Source organism: Medicago truncatula, chromosome 8 (assembly GCF_003473485.1).
Source record: "Medicago truncatula cultivar Jemalong A17 chromosome 8, MtrunA17r5.0-ANR, whole genome shotgun sequence".
Taxonomy (NCBI): Eukaryota; Viridiplantae; Streptophyta; class Magnoliopsida; order Fabales; family Fabaceae; genus Medicago; species Medicago truncatula.
This window is the reverse complement of record NC_053049.1, coordinates 34,141,039-34,161,954: the sequence shown is the minus strand read 5'-3', so window position 1 is coordinate 34,161,954 and position 20,916 is coordinate 34,141,039. Positions and strand designations below refer to the sequence as shown.

Sequence of the window (20,916 nt, the reverse complement as noted above, 5' to 3'; positions counted from 1 at the left end):
TCGTTTTAATCCAAAAAATTTGTTTTAAAATGAATATCACTTTCAGTTTTCAATGCAATAATAACTTTTTCTTTTCAATTGTACCTTTCAATTAATATTATGTTACACTATTCCAAAGTATTATTTTATCTTTAATGAAAAACAAACTAATACCAGTTGATTAGGATAATTTAGTAAAATTGTTATGACATTTGACTACTTTATTATATTCCTTAACATGTGTGCAGTTGGCTAAAGCGACATTCATTTTATTACTATTCAAACACCTACCAGGTCAAGTACACACTTTCTCAAAAAAAAAAAAAGTCAAGTACACTTGACGGTTTATATGACGGTAGGCGTAGCAACCGATAGATCTCTCTTTCAAAAGTTATTAGCGGAAACATAGTTTCTTAAAATCCTTTGACTATTGGAATAGAGACAATCACAACAAAGGATAACTAAGACTTTCACTATTGAATCAATGTTTAACAATCAAAATTAATACACCTAATTAGAAAGCCAATTGAATCTCAAATCAAACCTACACTTGATCACAATAAATCTCTAGTTAAGAAAAACACAAGGGTTTGATTAGTGATGGAATAAGGAACTAAGTTAATTACAAATTATGCTGAAAGATTGGATAACACTTGAAAAACACAATATTATTCAAAGAACACTAAGTTTTAACCTATGTAATCACTTCACAATTATTACGATTAATTAATCATATCACTACTCATCATCTATCAAATCTTAAATGTGAAAATTAAAAAGATTAAGGGAGAGAACATCATACTCCCTCCGTCCCAAATTGTAAGACGTTTTGGTCATTTCACACGTATTAAGAAATGTAATTAATATTGCATGGGGAAGAGAAATTATGAGTTGTTTTACAAAATTATCCCTAATAAATGGTATGGAAAAGATAAATGAAATAATTGAAAGAAGAGAGAGTAATTAATAGATAAGGATATAATAGGAAAAGTAACATAAATATTTCATTGGTATTGTAAAGCGACATATAATTTGGGACAAATTTTTTTCCAAAGCGACATACAATTTGGGACGGAGGGAGTATTTTACAGTAATTTCCCCAATCAGCGTTGTTGCGGGGTATGTCTACTCTTTGTGGATGGATCCACGGTCTTCCACTATGGTTGTTGAGTTTGCACAACGTGCTACAAGACTTGATCACAAGCCATTAACGAATATTGTCACTCTTTAACCCAAAGATGACCATAATCTTAAATCTACTTATTGCAAGATCGCCTATAACTTGATCTAAATTTGAATCCACGAATTTGACGCCTTAACCATTCAAATTTTCAATCCTATGAGATCCTTCAACAATCTTCATCAAGATCCCTTCTTTTCGCATAGATTCCTTTGATTTCATTCGGTACAGATGAACTTGAAAAAACTCCTAGTTTGTAGAGGAGAAAAAACAAGAAGCTTTCTTATGTCCTTTGAAATCTCGAGCACGTCAAATTTCTTGAAAGGATCAAACTATTACACAACATACAATTGTCCCTCTAATTCTAGAACCAATTCTCATAAAGAACTATGATGAAAGTGTTCTCTTATGGTTTTAGAGAGAAGGAGAGGAGAGAGAAAAGTAAAGAATAATTTCAGTAAAATGAGGGAAGGTTGTATTTATAAGTGTGAGTGCTTGCTTAATACAAAAGAAGGCCAATTTTTTTTTTTTGAAAATACACCGTCTGAATCGGTTCAAACTTAGGCTGAATCAATTCAGATGATTAAATACAAATCTAGGTAGCGTATGAAGATGGAATCAGTTCAAATGAAGATCCAATTGACTCACATGAACTCTATGAATATTGAATTGATTCGATTGTCCTCTATCCATTTTTTTAATCGATTCAAGCATTCAATTATGACTTTTGAATCGATTTAAACACATACAAATTGTTTTGAAATAGTTGAAAAAACAGATAACACCAAAGACTAACCCAAAAATGATTTACAACAAAGGAGATTTGAAAAATCAAAGGTTTTATGCAAGGCGAGAACAAGTCCTGGACTTAGAGAAACAAAACACAATCTAAAACTATGTTGGGAATATAAGACATCACTCAAAACTTAAGATAAAATTTTAGGGGAATGCTAGCAACACTCACTTTTGAAAACTCTCTTTAACACTCACTCTTTTATTGAACGAAATCAATACATAGTGGAGTATGATGTTGAAGATGTGAGGATACCTTTATCTTTAGTGATTTTTTTTATGTATATTGTCGTTATTTGTAATTGATTCTAATGGTGTTTGTTTTTGTATCAAGGAGTTGCGATGTTGCCTAACATGTTCGCTGCTGACTTTGAGGACCAGGTTCAACGATTTGAAACTTTGATTGATCCAAAGAACAATATGTTCAAGGTGTTGGTTGAAAGAATGAATGATTCTGTGTTCTTCTCCAAGGGATGGAAAGTCTTGCGTGATTTTCACGGTATCAGTTTGGGTGCTTTGGTTTCTCTCGTTATTGCATCACGAAGATAATAGAAAGATTGAATCCACTAATTGTAATTGCACTACACGTAACTAGCTCAAGTTAGTTTTTAGTTAGTTACAAGAGTTATTATCCTATGCTTTAGGTACATGTATATCCCATGATACACAACTTTTTTTTATTATGTCATCATAACATAAACTATGTTTGAAAAGTAAATAAATTCAAAATGATAGGAAAAACTGTTTTTTTTCTTAACAAGATAAAAGAAACTGTTAATTAATAACTTATATTTTATTTCACATCATGTATAATATTAGAATATACATTGAGATGCACTCCTTTATTACTACTTTTTGTATTCTTTTTAGTTGTATCACATTGCCTAAGTACGCAATTCAGGTGCTAATAAATTGTTGGCAATGTTGGTTGAATTTGGAGGGGGGGGACAATCACACAGAAATTGCTTATTACAAGTGCAACCAATAAAATATTGTTGTATACAGTCTAAGTCATGTTCACATAAGCGATCAATGTGTCTGCTTGTTGCCTCTGATTTCTTGCACATATCTGCATACACAAATTTCACAATATCATAATTATATTTAACGTAAAAATAGTCGATCATAAAATAAAATGTTTTGTTAAATAAAGTTACAACTCTAATCTTTTGGTAAAAGATGTATTAAGATAACATTTAGAAGAGATTATTTGTAAAGCATTATATATGACCTGATGCAATGATAACAAAAATCAATAAGATTGCAAATTTGATAGCAGAGGTTTTTCGGGTATCCATATTCACAATGGGAGATAACTTTAAGGTTTGAATTTTTTGTTTTTTGTTTTTTTGGGTTTGAACTTTTGTAAACAAGAGATGGAGACATGCTTTATTTATAATAATTTATATACAGTAATAATTCAATAATTTAAATATTTTTTTACTATAAATCTTTTGACTATAATAAATTTATTTTTTGACTATAATAAATATAGTCAAAATTTTGACTATAATAAATATATTTGATCTATATAAATAAAGTAATTTGACTATAATAAATATATGACTTAAATATGTATTTCGTCCCTGTAAATATAGGTCATTGAATTTTCGTCCCTGAAGTTACTAATCATTCCAATCTGCCACTGCAAATATTAATCATTTAACTTTTGGTCATAGTTAGTTTTTTTTTGCTGAGGTGGGTTGTCATTAGTGACGTGATGCCCATGTGGCAAGTGATGATTGGGCGAAGTGGTTGTCTTAAATAGGTTTTTCGTCCCTGAAAATATAGGTCATTTGAATTTTCGTCCCTGAAGTTACTAATCAGATGTAATTAGGACAATTTTTCAAATGATTAACATTTGCAGTGGCATATTGGAAGGATTGGTAACTTCATGGACGAAAATTCAAATGGTCTATATTTGCAGGGACAAAAGACCTATTTAAGCCTAAATATAATAAAAAGTATTTTGACTACTTGACCAAAAAAAGAAGTATTTTGACTATATAGTCAATAATTAAAATCATTTATCCTTTTATATTATTAGGGATGGGAATAGGTCAGGCCGACCTACAGGGGTCTAGGGCCTACGACAGGTCAGGTCAGGTTTTTTTCTTAAATAGAGAATGTCTAGGCTTTTTATAAGCCTATTTAACTTAAAAGGCCAGGCCACAGGCCATTCAAAAAGCCTCTACCTGAATAATTTCACGTCGAACAAGGTTATTTTTTGTTGAAAACCTGTCGCGCAGTAATCTCCACGCAACGATAGAAACCTTTAGAGGCACCATTCTGTGCCAAATCAGATCTCCTGCGACATCAATTAAAGGTGAATTCTGAGAAGTTAAAATTTGATAAGCACCACACACTGTATAGCCCCCCTGAATGTCGAGGTTCCATTGCCACCTGTCAGATACATCAGGCATTCAGGCTGCATATCAAAATCGTTAAGTAAATGTGTACACTCCACTACCATCTCCTGCTCCCACACCCACAACCTTCTCTTCCACCTCCACGGCGGACCCCCTTCCTCCCACCTTAAGGCAAACATTTCTGCCACCGTACTCGACTTATTTGTCGTCAATTCAAAGAGGCGGCTAAACCGTGTACACAAAGGAATATCATCTAACCACCTATCCAACCAAAAGAGAGTATTTGATCCATTTCCAACACTTCTCGACACCCTCTCTGCAAACCAGCTCTCCTCTACAACGCCTACACCATCCCTAATCTTCGCTATTTCTGATATGACAATTAACATTAATATTTGCCATAAAAAAAGGTGAAATAAAATAGATAAAAATCACGGAGAATTTGTTGCATGAAGGGGAGAGAGATTAGCATCCGATATGAATATAAATGAGATATTTTTATTGTATCATTGTCGAAGTACTCATCTCTAGCCAAATCTATTCAATTTCATAGACGATAACGACGATTTGCTATTGACTTAATTTTTTGTAAGAGACTTTCAGTTTCAAGTTATAAGAGAACAATTGTAACTTTTATGATTTTACATTTCTTAAATCCTTTATTTTACACGTAAAAAATAGTCCTTTTTTTTCCTTTACTTTTCCATTAACCTTATCCATTTTATATCTACTATTCATCTTCAATATTGTCTCCAAATTTTTAAGAGGGATGTAGCAGTTAAAATAAATTGAAATAGATAAATCAATAAGCAAAAATAGTAGTTGAAAAGTTGGATATATATGGACTAAATTTTTAACTCAACTATGAATTTTGCTTATATTTCATTTCAAATGAAGTATTACATAGTTTCATGACGAAAAAAATAGGACAATTTGCTGAAACTTAGTGCAACAATGGCTTATTTGAGTTTCTTCTTTGACGGCATCAATGAGCTTTGAGAAACCTCGGAGGCTTCCTTGTATTGAATATCATTAGATAAATTTGATAAACTATTACAATAATCTACTTCAATGGCTCCATAAGTAAATAAAATTGTAAATATCCTACATCACTCCAACAAACAATCAGAAGCACATTTATCCAAATTAAATTTAAAATACGTTAAAATATATCAATAAGTTAAATATTGAATTCACTCTATTAAGCACACCAAATAGAATAAAGAGCGATACCTTTAAAATTCTATCAATTAGATTAGGGTCTGTTTGGTTAACCCCAAAAAAGAGCTTATAGCTTATAAGCTCGTTTGACAAAAAAAGCTCTGTTTGGTAACACTTTTTCACCATGAGCTTATAGCTTATTTCACGAGCTTATAAGCTATTTTTCAGAAGCTATTCCAAGTAGCGTTTGAGCTTATAGCTTCTCACTTTTTCTTCCAATTTTACCCTTATTATTTCATTTAAATTGTATTTTTATCCATTATAATTTTTATAATAAGCTACGTAATAAAGACTAATATCCCTTTATTCCAATTTTTGTATATATATCAGCTGGCCTTTTTTTTTTTTTTTTTGAAAAAATATATACCTTCGTTTTTTTTTTTTACGAAACAAAATACTATTATTCTATTAGTGTTACTTTTTTTTTTTTTTTGAGGTAATTGTTATTTTCTTTCTTCTCTGTTATTAGTATTACTCTATTAGTGCTACCTTTTTTTTTTGTTTTTGAGGTAAATGTTATTTTTTTTTATAAAGTGGAAACACTTAAATGATAATAAATATAAGATAAAATTTTAGTGAATAAAATTTAATTTAATTTATAATACATATGATATATTAAATTAATAAATTTAAAGTATTTTTTTAAAGAAAAATTAGTTTACAAAATTACAAATACTTAAATTAATGATATAATTTTTATTATGAATTAAGAATACCCTTTATGTCATTTTACATTTATCAGCTAGTTGAACCGCTATTTTTACCAAACACTTCAGTTAGCTTATCAGCTAAAAACTATCAGCTAGCTTATCAGCTATCCGCTATTTTTACCAAACAGAGCCTAAATATTGAATTCACTCTATTAAACACGCTAAATTGATTAAAATGATATATCTTGCACCTGAGCAGGCGTGATGATATTTATCTTTTATGTAGAGATAGGTGGTTTAGTGACCATTTCGAACGCTCCCTTGGTAACGGGAACCATACATTATTCTGGTCGGATGTTTGGTGTGGTGTGGTGTCTTTTAAAGTTAGGTTCAGTAGGTTATATGAATTATTGGTGTTTAAAGAAATATCAGTTTTTGATATGAGTCAGTTGGGTTGGGGTCAAGAGGGTGTGACGCGTGGAGGTGGAGGCGGAGGTTGTTTGCGTGGGAGGAGGAGGAGGTGGGAGAATTAATGTTATTACTTCATAATGTACATTTGCAGGTTGATAGGGATGCCAAATGGTTGTGGACATTGGAATCATCTAATGTATTCTCTGTTCGGAGTGCATATAATTTCCTATCAGCTCATCCTCCATTTGTTTCATCGGTTCCTGTTGCTTCGATGTGGCATAAAGATGTCCTGTTAAAGGTTGTGCTGTTTGCTTGACGTTTGTTCCGAGACAAGCTGCCTACAAGGACAATTTGCATTGGCGTGGTGTTCTTGATCGTGACGCAAGGATGTGTGTGGCTGGGTGTGGTTCGATCGAATCTTCCCACCACTTGTTTTTATTTTGTAAAATTTTTGGGGTTGTTTGGCATTTCATTTATAGGTGGCTTGGCATCTCAGCGGTCATTCTTGCTCACGTGCAAGATCATTTTAATCAATTTAGTGTTAGTGGTGGAATCGCGAAGACGCGCCGCTCTATATCTCAGGTCATTTGGTTTGCGACAGTTTGGGAAATCTGGAAAGAAAGAAATAACAGACATTTTAACGACAAAATATGCTTAATAAGTCAGGTGGTCGATAGAATTAAGTCTCGCGCTTTTAGGTGGTTGAAGGAGAAATTTCCTACTCTTCCCTTTAACTACCATGGGTGGCGGCTTAGTCCGTTCACCTTGTTAGACGTTGGCCTATAGTTATTTCTTTTTTGATTGTTTTTGTACAGTTTCCTCTTGTAAATATTGTTTCGACGTTATTTGTCTTTCCTATGTACACCTTGTGCTAGGAAAGACTTTTTAAGATATTAATATATTCCATTTTAGCCTTTTTAAAAAAAGAGATAAAAGAGAGAAAGCCACATGACATTAGTATGAAAGGTTAATTAGAAAGGGGGGTTTTTGTGAGGTGACACATAAGCAATATGTAGTTTAGAATACATGTATACAGAGATAGAGATAGATATAGAGATAGAGATTTAAACTTACTTGTTGAAATATAATTTTCAAAAATAAAAAACCAACGGTACTATTAATTGTTGAATGATTAAGGAAATGCAAATAACTACGTTACATATAGGCTTAAATATGAATATAGTCCTTACAAATATCTGACATTTTGGTTTTAGTCCCTGCAAATATAAAAAATTTGGTTTTGGTCCTTAGTATTTTGTTTTAGTCCTTGTAAAATTTAAATCATATTGGATTTGGTCTTTGTAATATGTAGAATATTTGATTTTAGTCCCTCAAAACGAGGACTAAAATGAATATTATAGGGACCAATTTCAATATGAAATGATTTTACAAGGATTAAAACAAAATACCAAGGACCAAAACCAAATATTCTATATTTGCATGGACTAAAACCAAAAAAATATTTTTATAGGGATTAAAACCAAAACGCTAGATATTTGCAGGGACCTTTTCCATATTTACGCCTTACATATATGGCATCAAGTTTGTTTTTTATTCACACGGAGGCATGATAGCCTAACACATACACAAAGAGATTGTTAGTGAGTGGCACACAAATCAAACCCTCACAACGACAATTATCAAATGCCTTGCAATTTGAACGGACTTAACGGAATATTTTTCATTGATTTTAAATAAGATGAAATTACAATCAAACATCAAATGCCCCGCAATCTCATAATTTGAACGAACTTTATGAGATATTTTTCAACGATTTTAAACGAGATGAAATCACAATCAAGCTGCCCAAATAATCGAATGGTAAGCAATTTCGATACAATTCATTAAACGAATAAAAAATTGATAATTTATCAAACAAAAAGAATATGTTTTTAATTGTTTTTTGTGGTGGCCGGGTTTCGAACCCCAACCTTACATATATTATGCATTATATTGTACATATCAATCGAGTTAAGCTCATGATGACATTTTTTTTAAATTAATATAATTGAATCATTATTTGTTGATTTGATTCATAATGTTTAATGTAAATTAAATTAAATTCATATTAATTTAATTGATATATATATATATATATATATATATATATATATATTTATTAAAAATATAAAAGTGACATAATTGTTGAATGATTTAGGGGATGCCACATGAAAAGCAATTAGGTGCATAAATCTTCTTTAATATGGATCTGTATATTTTTATGTATAAAATTTAATAGATATTTCATAATAAATTAATGAATTATAAATAATTAACTTTTCCTTCAAAAATAAAATAAAATAAATTTGATTAACACTTTTTTCATAATAAAGTTAATTGAATAATTAATTGCTGAAATATAATTTTTTTTAGTAGTCTAGTGGTTAGACTCACACGTTTTAAGTTTGGAGAAGCGGTGAATTCGAAGTTTTAACCATGATCGCTCCATATTATTGCCATTGCAGTTACAATCTGAGTTGCAATTAACCAAATTTAAACTTACTTAACTAATATATGATTTTTAAAAATAAAAAAGTAACCATACTATTAATTGTTGAATGATTAAGGGTATGCAAATAACTTCATTACATATATGACTTCAATGTTTGTTTTTCATTCACACGGAGACATGGTAGCCTAACACATACACAAAGAAGATAATTAGGAAATGCCACATATATCAAACGATCGCACCGACAATCATCAAATGCCCTACAATCTCGCAATTTGAACTAATTTGTCGAGATATTTTTTAATGATTTTAAACGAGATGAAGTCACAATCAAACTGCTCAAGTAATCGATCCGTAAACAATTTCATATATGACATCACTAATCGATTTATATTTTATATAATTAACTAAATTTAAACTTACTTATTGATATAAAAATTTTCAAAAATAAAAAAGTAACCGTACCATTAATTGTTGAATGATTAAGGAAATGCAAATAACTACATTACATATATGACATCAAGTTTGTTTTTTATTCACACGGAGGCATGATAGCCTAACGCATACATAAAGAGATTGTTAGTGAGTGCCACGCCGATCAAACCCTCACACCGACAATTATCAAATGCCTTGCAATCTTGTATTTTGAGCGGACTTGATGGGATATTTTCAATGATTTTAAACAAGATGAAATTACAATCAAACATCAAATGCTTGCAATCTTGTAATTTGAACGAACTTTACCGGATATTTTTCAACAATTTTAAACGAGATGAAATCACAGTCAAACTACTCAAACAATCGAACGGTAAACAGTTTTGATTTACAATTCATTAAACTATTAAAAAATTGATAATTTATCAAACAAAAGGATTTTTTAAAATTAATATAATTGAATCACCACTCATTGATTTGATTCATAATGTAAATTAAATTAATTTTAATTTAATTGATATATATATATTAAAAATATAAAAGTAACAGAATTGTTGAATGATTTATGGGATGCCACATGAAAAGAAATTAGGTGGATAAACCTTCTTTAATATAGATTTGTATCTTTACCTATATAAATTTTAATAAATATTTCGTAATAAATTAATGAATTATAAATAATTAAAATTTTCGTCAAAAATAAATAAATAAATTTGATTAACACTTTTATTGAGTAGTCTAGTGATTAGACTCACACATTTTAAGTTTGAAGAAGCGATGAATTTGAAGTTTTAACCATGATCCTGACATATTACTGTTGTTGCAGTTACCATCTAAGTTGTAATTAACAAAATTTAAACTTATTTAAATGATATATGATTTTCAAAAATAAAAAAGTAACCATGTTATTTTTTTGTGTGTAGGAACCATGCTATTATTAATGGTTGAATGATTTAGGGAATGCAAATAAGTACATTACATATATGACATCAATGTTTGTTTTTCATTCACACGGAGACATGGTAGCCTAACACATACACAAAGAAGATGGTTTGTAAGTGCCACTCATATCAAACCCTCACACCGACAATCATCAAATGTCCTGCAATTTAGCAAACTGAGCGGACTTGATGGAATATTTTTCAATGATTTTAAACGAGATGAAATCACAATCAAACTGCTCAAATAATCGAACTGTAAACAATTTCGATTTACAATTCATTAAACCATTAAAAAATTGATAATTTCTTTAACCAAAGGAAAACAAATTTTAAAGAAAAAATAAGTAGAAAAGGAGAGTGTGTAAATGTAATATTCACAAAATTGAGGGAGAGTTAGTTGACCTGTTTTTGCCCTTTTCATAAGTGTCTCTCTCTAAAGACCATAATAGTAGATAATACATTTAGATAATATAATACTCTTCTTATCAAGTCAAGCATAAACAAAAGGAAAGTAAAATATGTTCAATTTCATTTCTTCATTCATCATATCATCACTCTCACCCAAATGACTCATCATTAACACCTTTTCTCTTCAATTCATCCCAATCTAAAAAAAAACTCTATTCTTCTTCTTCTTCACCCCCTTTTTCCACATCGCCACCGCCACCAAACCCTATCTCCACTCACTTTACTTTCCTACCATCTCTAGATCCAACCATCACAGTAACTCTTTTACCCTATCTTATGAATTATTTATTTTTTGAACTTATTTATTTATTTTGAACTTATTTATTTAATTAATTAATTTTGATTTTGATTTTCAGGTAGTAGTGTTTGATTGCAGCATCCAATATAAAATATTGGATGTGAAATAAAGAGAAGGTTGTTTTGGTGGTGAAATGAGGGATGCTATCAACGTTGATGGACTTTCTAACTGCCTGTTGGCGGAGAAGATCTTCGGACAGAAAATCATCCGATGTTTGCGGAAAGAAAGAAGGTCTGCTGTGGTACAAAGATGCTGGACAGCATCTCTTTGGTGATTATTCCATGGCGGTTGTGCAGGCTAATAACCTGCTTGAAGATCAGAGTCAGATTGAGTCTGGTCCTCTTAGTTTTCTAGATACTGGTCCTTATGGTACTTTTGTTGGTGTTTATGATGGTCATGGTGGTCCTGAGACTTCTCGCTTCATTTGCGATCATCTTTTTCAGCATTTAAAACGTAGTAATTCGTTCGAAATTTAATGTTTTTTTTTTTTTTTTTGTGAATTTATGTTTTTGTTGTGTGTTAGTTTAATGGGTTGATGTTGATTGTTTTGAAGTGTGTATGGATTTGATTAATTCACTTTAAAGGGGGTTAAGTAACTGTAGATGACAAAATATAAACTGTTGACGTGATGTTGCTTACTTGTAGGGATTTGACTCCTCTAGACTGAGTTGATAACTACAAAGCACTGACACACACCTGACATGTCGACGTCGCTAGTAATTTAAGAAAATGACATAATTGAATGAAATCACATGTGTCGGTGTCGTGTACAACCTTTTGTTGGACACTGGGCACGTCTTCGATCATAAGTGTCGGTGCTACATAAGTAGAGTGAAATGAAAAAGAAAGAAAAAATCATTGTAGCATATGTAATATCAATCATTGATTTATCATCGATGATAAATATTGTTTCACTTTACACTCTGAAGTAAGTTGCTCAGTTTAGATGAGTTAGATCCTAGTTGTAGTTACTTGAAAAATCATTGTTATAGTTTGTTGAAATATACTACCTTGATTTTCTTATCACATGTTTAAAGTGAAATAATCATTTTAGAGGAGTTGGTTACATTCATGTCCAATGGTTGATTCTCATTTCATGTTGCTTTCGAACATTATTTCTTTGATGTGTTTTTTTTTTGGTTTTATTTAAGGATTTGCGACGGAGCATAAGTCTATGTCTGTGGAGGTTATTCGGAAGGCGTACCAAGCCACAGAAGAAGGTTTTCTGGGAGTGGTTACTAAGCACTGGCCTATGAATCCTCAGATCGCTGCTGTGGGTTCTTGTTGTTTGGTCGGTGTGATTTGTGGTGGTTCCCTCTACATTGCAAACCTCGGTGATTCCCGTGCTGTTCTTGGGCGGGCTGTCAGGGCAACTGGGGAGGTTTTGGCAATCCAGCTTTCGCCGGAGCATAATGTGGCCATAGAGTCTGTTAGACAAGAGATGCATTCCTTGCATCCGGATGACCCAAAAATTGTCGTTCTAAAGCACAACGTGTGGCGGGTGAAGGGTCTAATACAGGTATGTTCTGTAGTGATTGGCATTTTTCATTGTGGCAAGGAATTCAGAATATCATTTTCCCTAATTTTTCAGTCCAATTTTTTTTTTCTTGGAAATTGGTAAATTTCAACATTTTTTGCAATATATAAACGTTTCGATGTAATATGTTATTAGACTATGTGTGTCTTGTCTGTAGTTTTTTCAGCTTAGGGGTATGTTAAGTCACGTTCTCATGGTTGACTTCTTGACAGTATTGATGAATTATGTAGATTGACATCACCTTGCAAGAAGTCATGCGTGCTTGGGTTTTTTTTGTCCTTTGCAGTCGTCATTCTCATGATTTATATAATTTGCTAATTTATTATATTTGGCTTTTTGTTAGAAAATACAATATTTAAAGTAATTCAACAAATCAAAGTACGGAAGTGAATGTTCTTATTAAATAGTGCACTGCACAATGCCAAAGCTAGAAAAGATTCCAAATTAGGGGTCGTATCCTGTAATTATACGAACAATCTAAACACCATATCTGCCCACTTCATTATGAGAAAGTGGTAGCTTTAGAAGCACTCGACTCAAACACGGGGAGAATGCCCCAATGAGGTATGCATATTGATCAGTAGAAATTGGGGAACCCTCCCTTAAAAGCTAGCTATCAAGAGGGAAGAACCAAGCTACTTAAATAATCCACTGAACATCCTATACTACTCGATGTGGGGTTTGAGCACTCCATAATACTCACACCCCTATCATAGCACCGCCCCTGAGCGCCAATGACCCGGAAGCCGACACTCATTGACGCTTAAGTATTTCTGATCAGCCCCTCCGTTGGTAGCCCTTTCCAAGCCACCGACAACCAGCTCTGACACCAATTGATAAGTATCTAAGCACTCTGGGAACCCACCCTTAAAACATAGCCATCAAAGGGGAAGAACCAAGCCATTCAAACACCCCACCGAGCATCCCATACCACTCAGTCTGGTGCTTGGGCACTCCATGATACCCAATCCCCCGATCACATATTTGCATAAAATCACATTAGTGCTATTCCTCTGAAGCATTGTTGACCACTCAAAAGCCTTAATGCTTGAGGGGGCTTTGAACTTTCCATGTGTATGATCTAATACACGAGAGAGTATTTAAGATGGTGCAATACAACTTATAGCTTCTACTCAACTGATGTTTCCAACTATTGTTACTCTATTTTCCTCTTAGGATTTCTACAACAGATAATGGGTTCCCTCTCTCTGTCTGGGCCTGTTTTTGTGTTTGGGTTTCTGCTTTTCCAAACAACATATTTTTAAAAACTACGACAATTAGATAATGTTTGATTGTTTTGTATTCCTTTCAAATTAAGCCCCATGAAAAAATGTTTGTGTTTTTGTGTTGTAAACAGTAGCTTCTAAAAATTAGCTGATTGGAAAAGTGTTTGTTAGAATGAAAAACTCATACTTCATGTCTGCATTTCATCTATAGAATATCTATAGATATGCGCAATTGATTCGGAGATAGTGTATGTTATTATTAGTTTACAATTACTATGTTCAGGTACCAATCAAGTTTGTCATCAGAACAATTGTGTTCTAGATACACACTTTCTCAAACCGTAATTTCATCTTATAAAAGAAGATACCTGAAAGATACCAAATATAACTCAAAATTCATCTTGTATTAAATGTACATCTTTTATTCCTCTTGAATTCTTGATGGATATGGTGATCATAAATGTTATTGAGGTAGAGGTCTAGGAATACACATTTTTGAGGTGTTGAGGGGATGCTATTGGGTCAGAAATTAATAAAGTAATGATTGAAAATTCTCAGTTGATAAATCTGATATTAAAGAACTTATTAATGTGAATTAACTTCATGTTTCAAGGATATTGTCAGCCTCCTATTCCTTAAGAGCGGTGGATATAATCACATTCTGGGTGGATCTTGTATAATTGCAATATAATTTAAGATACAAACCAAATGTGTTTTCGTCACAAAAAGATGTATAGGCTTGGCAACCAAATCTGTTTTTGTCATAAAAAGATGCATAGGCTTGGCATTGGGTAGGCGGGTCTGAATTTTTTGCTCGACCTGACCCCTAATTTCATATTGAAATTCACATCCTAGTATCCTATGCACCCGACCTCGCTTTTCCCAGTAAAAAGTATGCTAAGTATGGATTGTGGAACGAATGAAGATAAACTATTATATTAGTGACTAAGAAGACCATCACGCTTATTTAAATAATGGAGTGTGGGGGCAAACTTACACTATACCTGCATCCGCCCTACCGTCAAGTAGTTGAGATCCTCTCCATTTCTTAAAATAAATGGACATCTCCATTGCCATAGTTTTGCTGTATAAATGTCCAATTAATATCTCTAATTCTAGAAATATGTGCATTTGTATTTATTTACTTCAAAACTATAGTAATGGAGATGTCCATTTATTTTAAGAAATGGAGAGGATCCCAACCAGCCATTGAGTGGGTTTGGGAAAATTGCCAGCCCTAAGATTTAAGATATATAGCTTTACTATCTTATCCTGTAGTTGTAGGTTGTATTAAATATTTAATTCTTGATTCAAAGATCTTCCAGCACCAGCAAATGAAAGAAGTTTACATAAAGGATCGAAGTTTCAATTGAATTTGGTCTCTGTATGATGTTAAATTCTTTGGACTTGCTATTTAGAATGCAACTTATGAATTTTGTGTGTGCAGATTTCTAGATCCATTGGTGACGTATACCTTAAAAAGGCAGAATTTAACAGGGAACCACTGTATGCTAAGTTTCGCCTTCGGGAAACTTTTAAAACACCAATTTTGAGCTCTGACCCATCAATATCTGTTCATGAACTACAAGAGCATGATCAATTTCTGATATTTGCCTCTGATGGTCTTTGGGAACACCTTAGCAATCAGGATGCTGTTGATATAGTTCAAAACCACCCTCACAGTGTAAGATAAATATACTATATGGTTGTTTCTTTTTTGTTTTATGGTTTTTATTGCTTAATTACTATATTATATCCATTCATGACTGGCTCTTATCTATTCAATAAGTTTCAAATGTGTTAATACTTGAATTTATTGCCTTTTATACATTTAACATGCTTTTACACATGCTAACAAGTCATTACTCTTTTTGTTTAGTTCATGCTATTCTCCGTCATATAAATGATATTGATGGAAGATAAAATGGATAGGCTGTTGATTTCTTTTGTAGTAGGCAAAAGCTGTGACAAATCTTATTTAGGATGCACATTTTGATGGAAAATTGACAATTTTAACTGAAATAAAACACCTTGATAGCAGCTTTAGAGAGTAAAGGATATATGTATTATTGTAGGCATTACATGTTTTCTATTTTGCAGGGGAGTGCTCGGAAGCTGATCAAAGTGGCTTTGCTGGAAGCAGCCAAGAAAAGAGAGATGAGGTACTCTGATCTGAAGAAAATTGACCGAGGTGTCCGTCGTCATTTCCACGACGACATCACCGTTGTAGTTATATTTCTTGACTCGAATCTTGTCAGCAGAGCAAGCACAGTAACAGGCCCCCCTGTGTCACTGAGGGGAGCTGGTGTTCCCCTACCGTCTAGATCTCTGGCACCAATGGAACTTCCAGGTCCTGGCTGATGTGGCTGTATGATCTGTTACCTTTGTGTGTAGTGTTGTACTTTACCTTTAGCAGACATTAAGCTCTGGTGACCCACCAGCTTTGTATATCCAATTTAACAGAGATTAAGAATTAATACATTGTAACAAGGAACTTGGGGTATGTGGATTGTGGTTGAGTAAAGAATCATGGAAATAGAGCGTCGAAGCTATAAACATGAGGTTCAATATTATCATTTAAAGAAAATCTTGTCTGGCACATGATTTTCTTTTTTATGATGAAACTGGAACATATATTTTCTCTTCTAGTGAGAAGTGATTTCTGTAAATTACACGTCGACTCTTTTGACTGCATAGCTAGTTACAATATACACAATCGATCATTGGCGTGTGTTGGGGTTGAAGATTGACAAACAGAAAATTTCTGTTGAAAAATGCAATTTGCAAAGTTGAAAAATGTCGTTTTCAAATGCATTGATATCATAGAATATGTGCATTGTTTTTGATTTGATTGAAATGGTGAGGGTAGAAAAATAAGTTGGTTATTGTTATGTGGATAACATTGCGATGGTTCTGGTGTTTGGGAATAGGGTGCTGCAGCATGTGCGTTGGACCGGTAAGTTAGGTACAAAAATAATGGTGTCTTCGTGTACAATTGTGAACAAATGAGTCCAATTAGATAGTGATATAAATTGTCATTTGCTACAGTGATATAATTTGTCATTTACTTATGCGGTTTAATCACTGAAAATGATTATTTGTGTTGTCATGGTCTCTAAAAGTGTCTTTCTCTTCATATTAGTTTATTTTTTGATTGAAAGCATTAACTCATTTTAATGCTTTTGTCCACTACCGTCAATAATGTGTGCTAAAGATTGGATTGGCAAGTGTGTCTCAACACTGAATCACATTAGCTATTGCAACAATTTTAATAAAAATTTCAACAGAATTATGGAGCCATCATGGTTTTCACACTGAGAATTTTTTCCAAATTCAATTTCAATACAAACATACATTTAACTAGTTGTAATTCATTAAACATCATAACTTCTATTGATTTCATGTCAAATTGTTCTTGTCAATGTCAATACTAATACTATTATTTTCCAGGCACCTTAAGTTTATGCTCTTGAAGGAGAAGCTGTCCATGTCAATATGAAATTTCTCAAGTCGAACACCTTCTATGCTCACAAATCCCTGTGAAAAATCACAGTGTTGCACCGATCCAAGGGTTTCTGAATCCTTGTTAGTGAAGCTATCATCTGAGTAGAGGGCATGTTCTAGTTCTCTACAGACTTGGGTCATTGTGGGGCGATGTTTTGGTTCTTGAGCCACACATCTTATACCAAGTTGCCCCACCTTTAACATAACTTCCATATTGCATGGCTCACTCTGACAAAATAGATTTGCATCCATGATTTCTGCAATGATACCTTTCTCTATGCTAGGTCTTGCCTGCAAGACATACCAAGTTATATTTTTCTCAAGGAAAAATTCAAATCTTTAGTGATTAGATATAGTAAAGATTGAGGGGTTTTTTTACATTCCTTACCCAATCAATAATATGTTGGTTACTTGGGTTTTCAGCATTATCTACTGCAGGTCTAGCTGAAATAAGTTGCAAAAGTATGACACCAAAGCTATACACATCACTAAATTTGGTCAAATGGCAGCTTGAACAATATGCAGGGTCAAGGTACCCTGGTGTCCCTTTGATTTGGCTACTGACATGTGATTGATCACCAGTAGGACCTGATTTTACCAGCCCAAAATCTGAAACCTTGGCCTCAAAACTTTCTCCTAATAGTATGTTACTAGGTTTGATGTCACGATGGATTATGCTTGGCTTCACCTTTTCATGCAAATAAGCTATGCCTATAAGATGTACCAAGCAAATTTCTTGTTAAATGAACTTGGAGAATCATTTGAAAAGTTAAAAAAAATATACCTTTAGCTGCTCCAATTGCTATGTTTATTCTTTGCTTCCACGTTAAGCTTCTCCTTCTGTTTCCTACAAAGGTCAATATTCAACGGTAAATATTTTAGAGGTGTATGCAAATGCAACCACATTGTGGCTGTATTTGTCTACGATGTTTTTTGCAACATCAAGATCACAACGATTCGACAATCACAACCAGAATTTAAAACCATGATAATACCTAGCTTTAGAGCTTTCTTTTCATAGTTTTGAATGTATTAGTACTGTTTATTCCTTAATGTGATATCAAATCCTTTTTGATCAAGTTGTTTATGTTTTAATACTTGTTGCCTTGTTTTTACACATCATAGCTTAGTTTTAAGGCTATTGGTTCCTGAACAATTACTAGTATAGCAATATAGTATTAATATACTTTAAGAAGAAATTTCAGTAAACTTACCCATCATGTATTCCAAGAGTGAACCATTTGGTACATATTCATAAACTAGTATTTTTGCTCCATCTCGTTCTGATCAAAACACAATTAGTCCATTTTAGCATGAAATTTTGTTGGAATAAATCCAGTACAATGTTGAGAATAATTCAAGCTACTTTTGCAATGAATATCATACATAATAATTTTTTAAGCACAACTAAAAAAGAGAGCTTTTTTCCTTTGATATATTTGTTACCTGGTTCTTCACAATATCCAACCAGACCAATAAGATTCTTGTGCTTTACTGCTGAAAGAAGCCTAACTTCTGCCAAGAACAAAGAAAAACCAGTAATTAAGTACATTAAATTGAAGGGTTATATATATTTTTAGTCTCTTTAATTATCTCGAATTTTAGTTTTAGTCGATGTAATTTCTAGTGGCTAAAAACAAAAAAATGTAAATTTTGTGAGAGTTCTGAGGAGTATAAGTAAGAGTAAAGCTTGCTGTATATAATTTTTGAGGCTGACCATTTCTAAATTCCTCAACACTTAAGAATGATTCAGAATGAGGTCTCTTTATGGCTAGTATTCCTTCTAACTCAAAAATTCCCTTATAGACATTACAAAATGCACCAGAACCCAATAAGCAATCTTGACTAAAATTTTTGGTAGCTCTCTCTAGTTCCTCAATAGTAAAACACCTTAAAGATATTTTGTCGTATTTCGAGCTTTTATACTCCTTTCCTGCATCAAAAGAAAAAAAATCCAAAGACATAACAAATTAGGTGAATGAAATAACAAATTAAATTGTACAAATCCATCGTCCTGAGTAGGTAGCTCAGTTGGTGAACTAATGGACACATAAAGAGATGTAAGTATGAAGTTCAGGGTTCGATCTCTGAAAACTAACATAACCACCGACTTACTAACCTTTCAAAGCCTTAGGTTGCTTAAGAAATGGAATGATCCTTTTCCAAAAGAGGTAGAACAATATGGCCAGTGCCATAACTGTTGAAATGCCTACAATAAATCCCACCAACATATGTTGTGCAGATGCATTTTTTCCATCAACCATTGCAATTTTACAACGTTGTTTCCACAAATTAAACTACAAATTCTATGATTTCATTTTTAGATCACTTGGGGTTAATCTTACATAGCATATACTCATACTTGCATGTCTATTCGTGGGACGGCATATAAGCCAAAAATCCCTATTACGTACGTAGTAGTGACTAGTTAAGCTTAATAATTTGTTAATTAATTGCTACAACTTTGACTTTGGCAACATACTCTTTTATACTCGCTCCGTCCGTAGCCATTAATTTGATTTTACTTTTATCCTTCAATGTAAACCCTTTTTCAAATTACAAGATACATTTATTATTCTTTTCCTAAACATACCCTTAATTAATACTACTAACCTGTCATTGAAATTTGAATAGTCAAATTTAATACACATACAAACAAAGGATAATTTGGTAATATTAACATACAAAATAAACACATTAATTACACCACAACTTTTCTTAAAAAATGTGAAAAAAGTAAAACAGGTTTATATATAAAGACGGAGGAAGTATAATCATATAGTACAACGTGGAAACATTATCAGAGAGTAATCTATATTTGAGGATGCTTACAAAATTGAGTAGACGCCATGCCGGATAACCTTCTAAATAAGGGTCCAAATCAAACTAACCCAACATATATTGATTTGAGTATAATTTCACATCATTTAAAATTTTAATAAAATCTGAATCAATTTTTTTTTTTTTAAGGAAACATCCAAATCAAACATTTTTTTTTTCTTTTCTGGTTGTCAAGTAGTTCAATGGTTGGAGCTCACACATTTTAAACATGGAGAAAGTTGGTGTTTGGAATTTGAACCTGACTCATTCATATATTATGCATTGTCTCTGGCAACCGAGCTAAATTTATGCAACATCCGAATCAAACTTTTATACAACACTATATTGATAATGTTATCTTAAGAATACGTTGTATATTTTAGATCGCGTACTTTTTACAACAGTATAAAATATTCATAGCATTTGACAAAAAATAAGTTAATTTTCTTTTAGATTATAACTTCCTTCATTTTTTAAGTTTTTTTTTAACTTATTCTTCATTGGTTTGTTTTAGTTTGAATGTCGTAAAAAAATATTGCAAAAATTGAAACCGAACTATCACACACACACCATCTAGATTAGTTAATATTATTGATGACATTTAATTAGTTTATGAGATTGACCAAGTAAAGT

At 32.4% G+C, this 20,916-nt stretch overlaps 2 protein-coding genes across 2 annotated transcripts; one reads left to right on the top strand and one right to left on the bottom strand.

Moving 5' to 3' along the window:
• The first annotated feature begins 10,906 nt into the window (after positions 1-10,906).
• LOC11444862 (probable protein phosphatase 2C 46) lies at positions 10,907-16,653 on the top strand. Its single transcript, XM_003629194.4, has 5 exons — positions 10,907-11,153; positions 11,255-11,649; positions 12,348-12,715; positions 15,407-15,643; positions 16,060-16,653. The coding sequence occupies exons 2-5, from the start codon at positions 11,337-11,339 to the stop codon at positions 16,318-16,320; spliced, it is 1,179 nt and encodes a 392-aa protein (XP_003629242.2). The 5' UTR covers positions 10,907-11,153; positions 11,255-11,336; the 3' UTR covers positions 16,321-16,653.
• Positions 16,654-17,248: 595 nt separating this feature from the next.
• On the bottom strand, positions 17,249-19,860 carry LOC11444861 (probable serine/threonine-protein kinase PBL7). The gene is made up of 7 exons (XM_003629192.4): positions 19,583-19,860; positions 19,181-19,396; positions 18,910-18,978; positions 18,678-18,746; positions 18,248-18,310; positions 17,852-18,174; positions 17,249-17,754 (listed from the first exon to the last, which is right to left on the bottom strand). Exons 1-7 carry the CDS (start codon positions 19,725-19,727, stop codon positions 17,359-17,361), a joined length of 1,281 nt encoding a protein of 426 aa, XP_003629240.2. The 5' UTR covers positions 19,728-19,860; the 3' UTR covers positions 17,249-17,358.
• Positions 19,861-20,916: the final 1,056 nt, after the last annotated feature.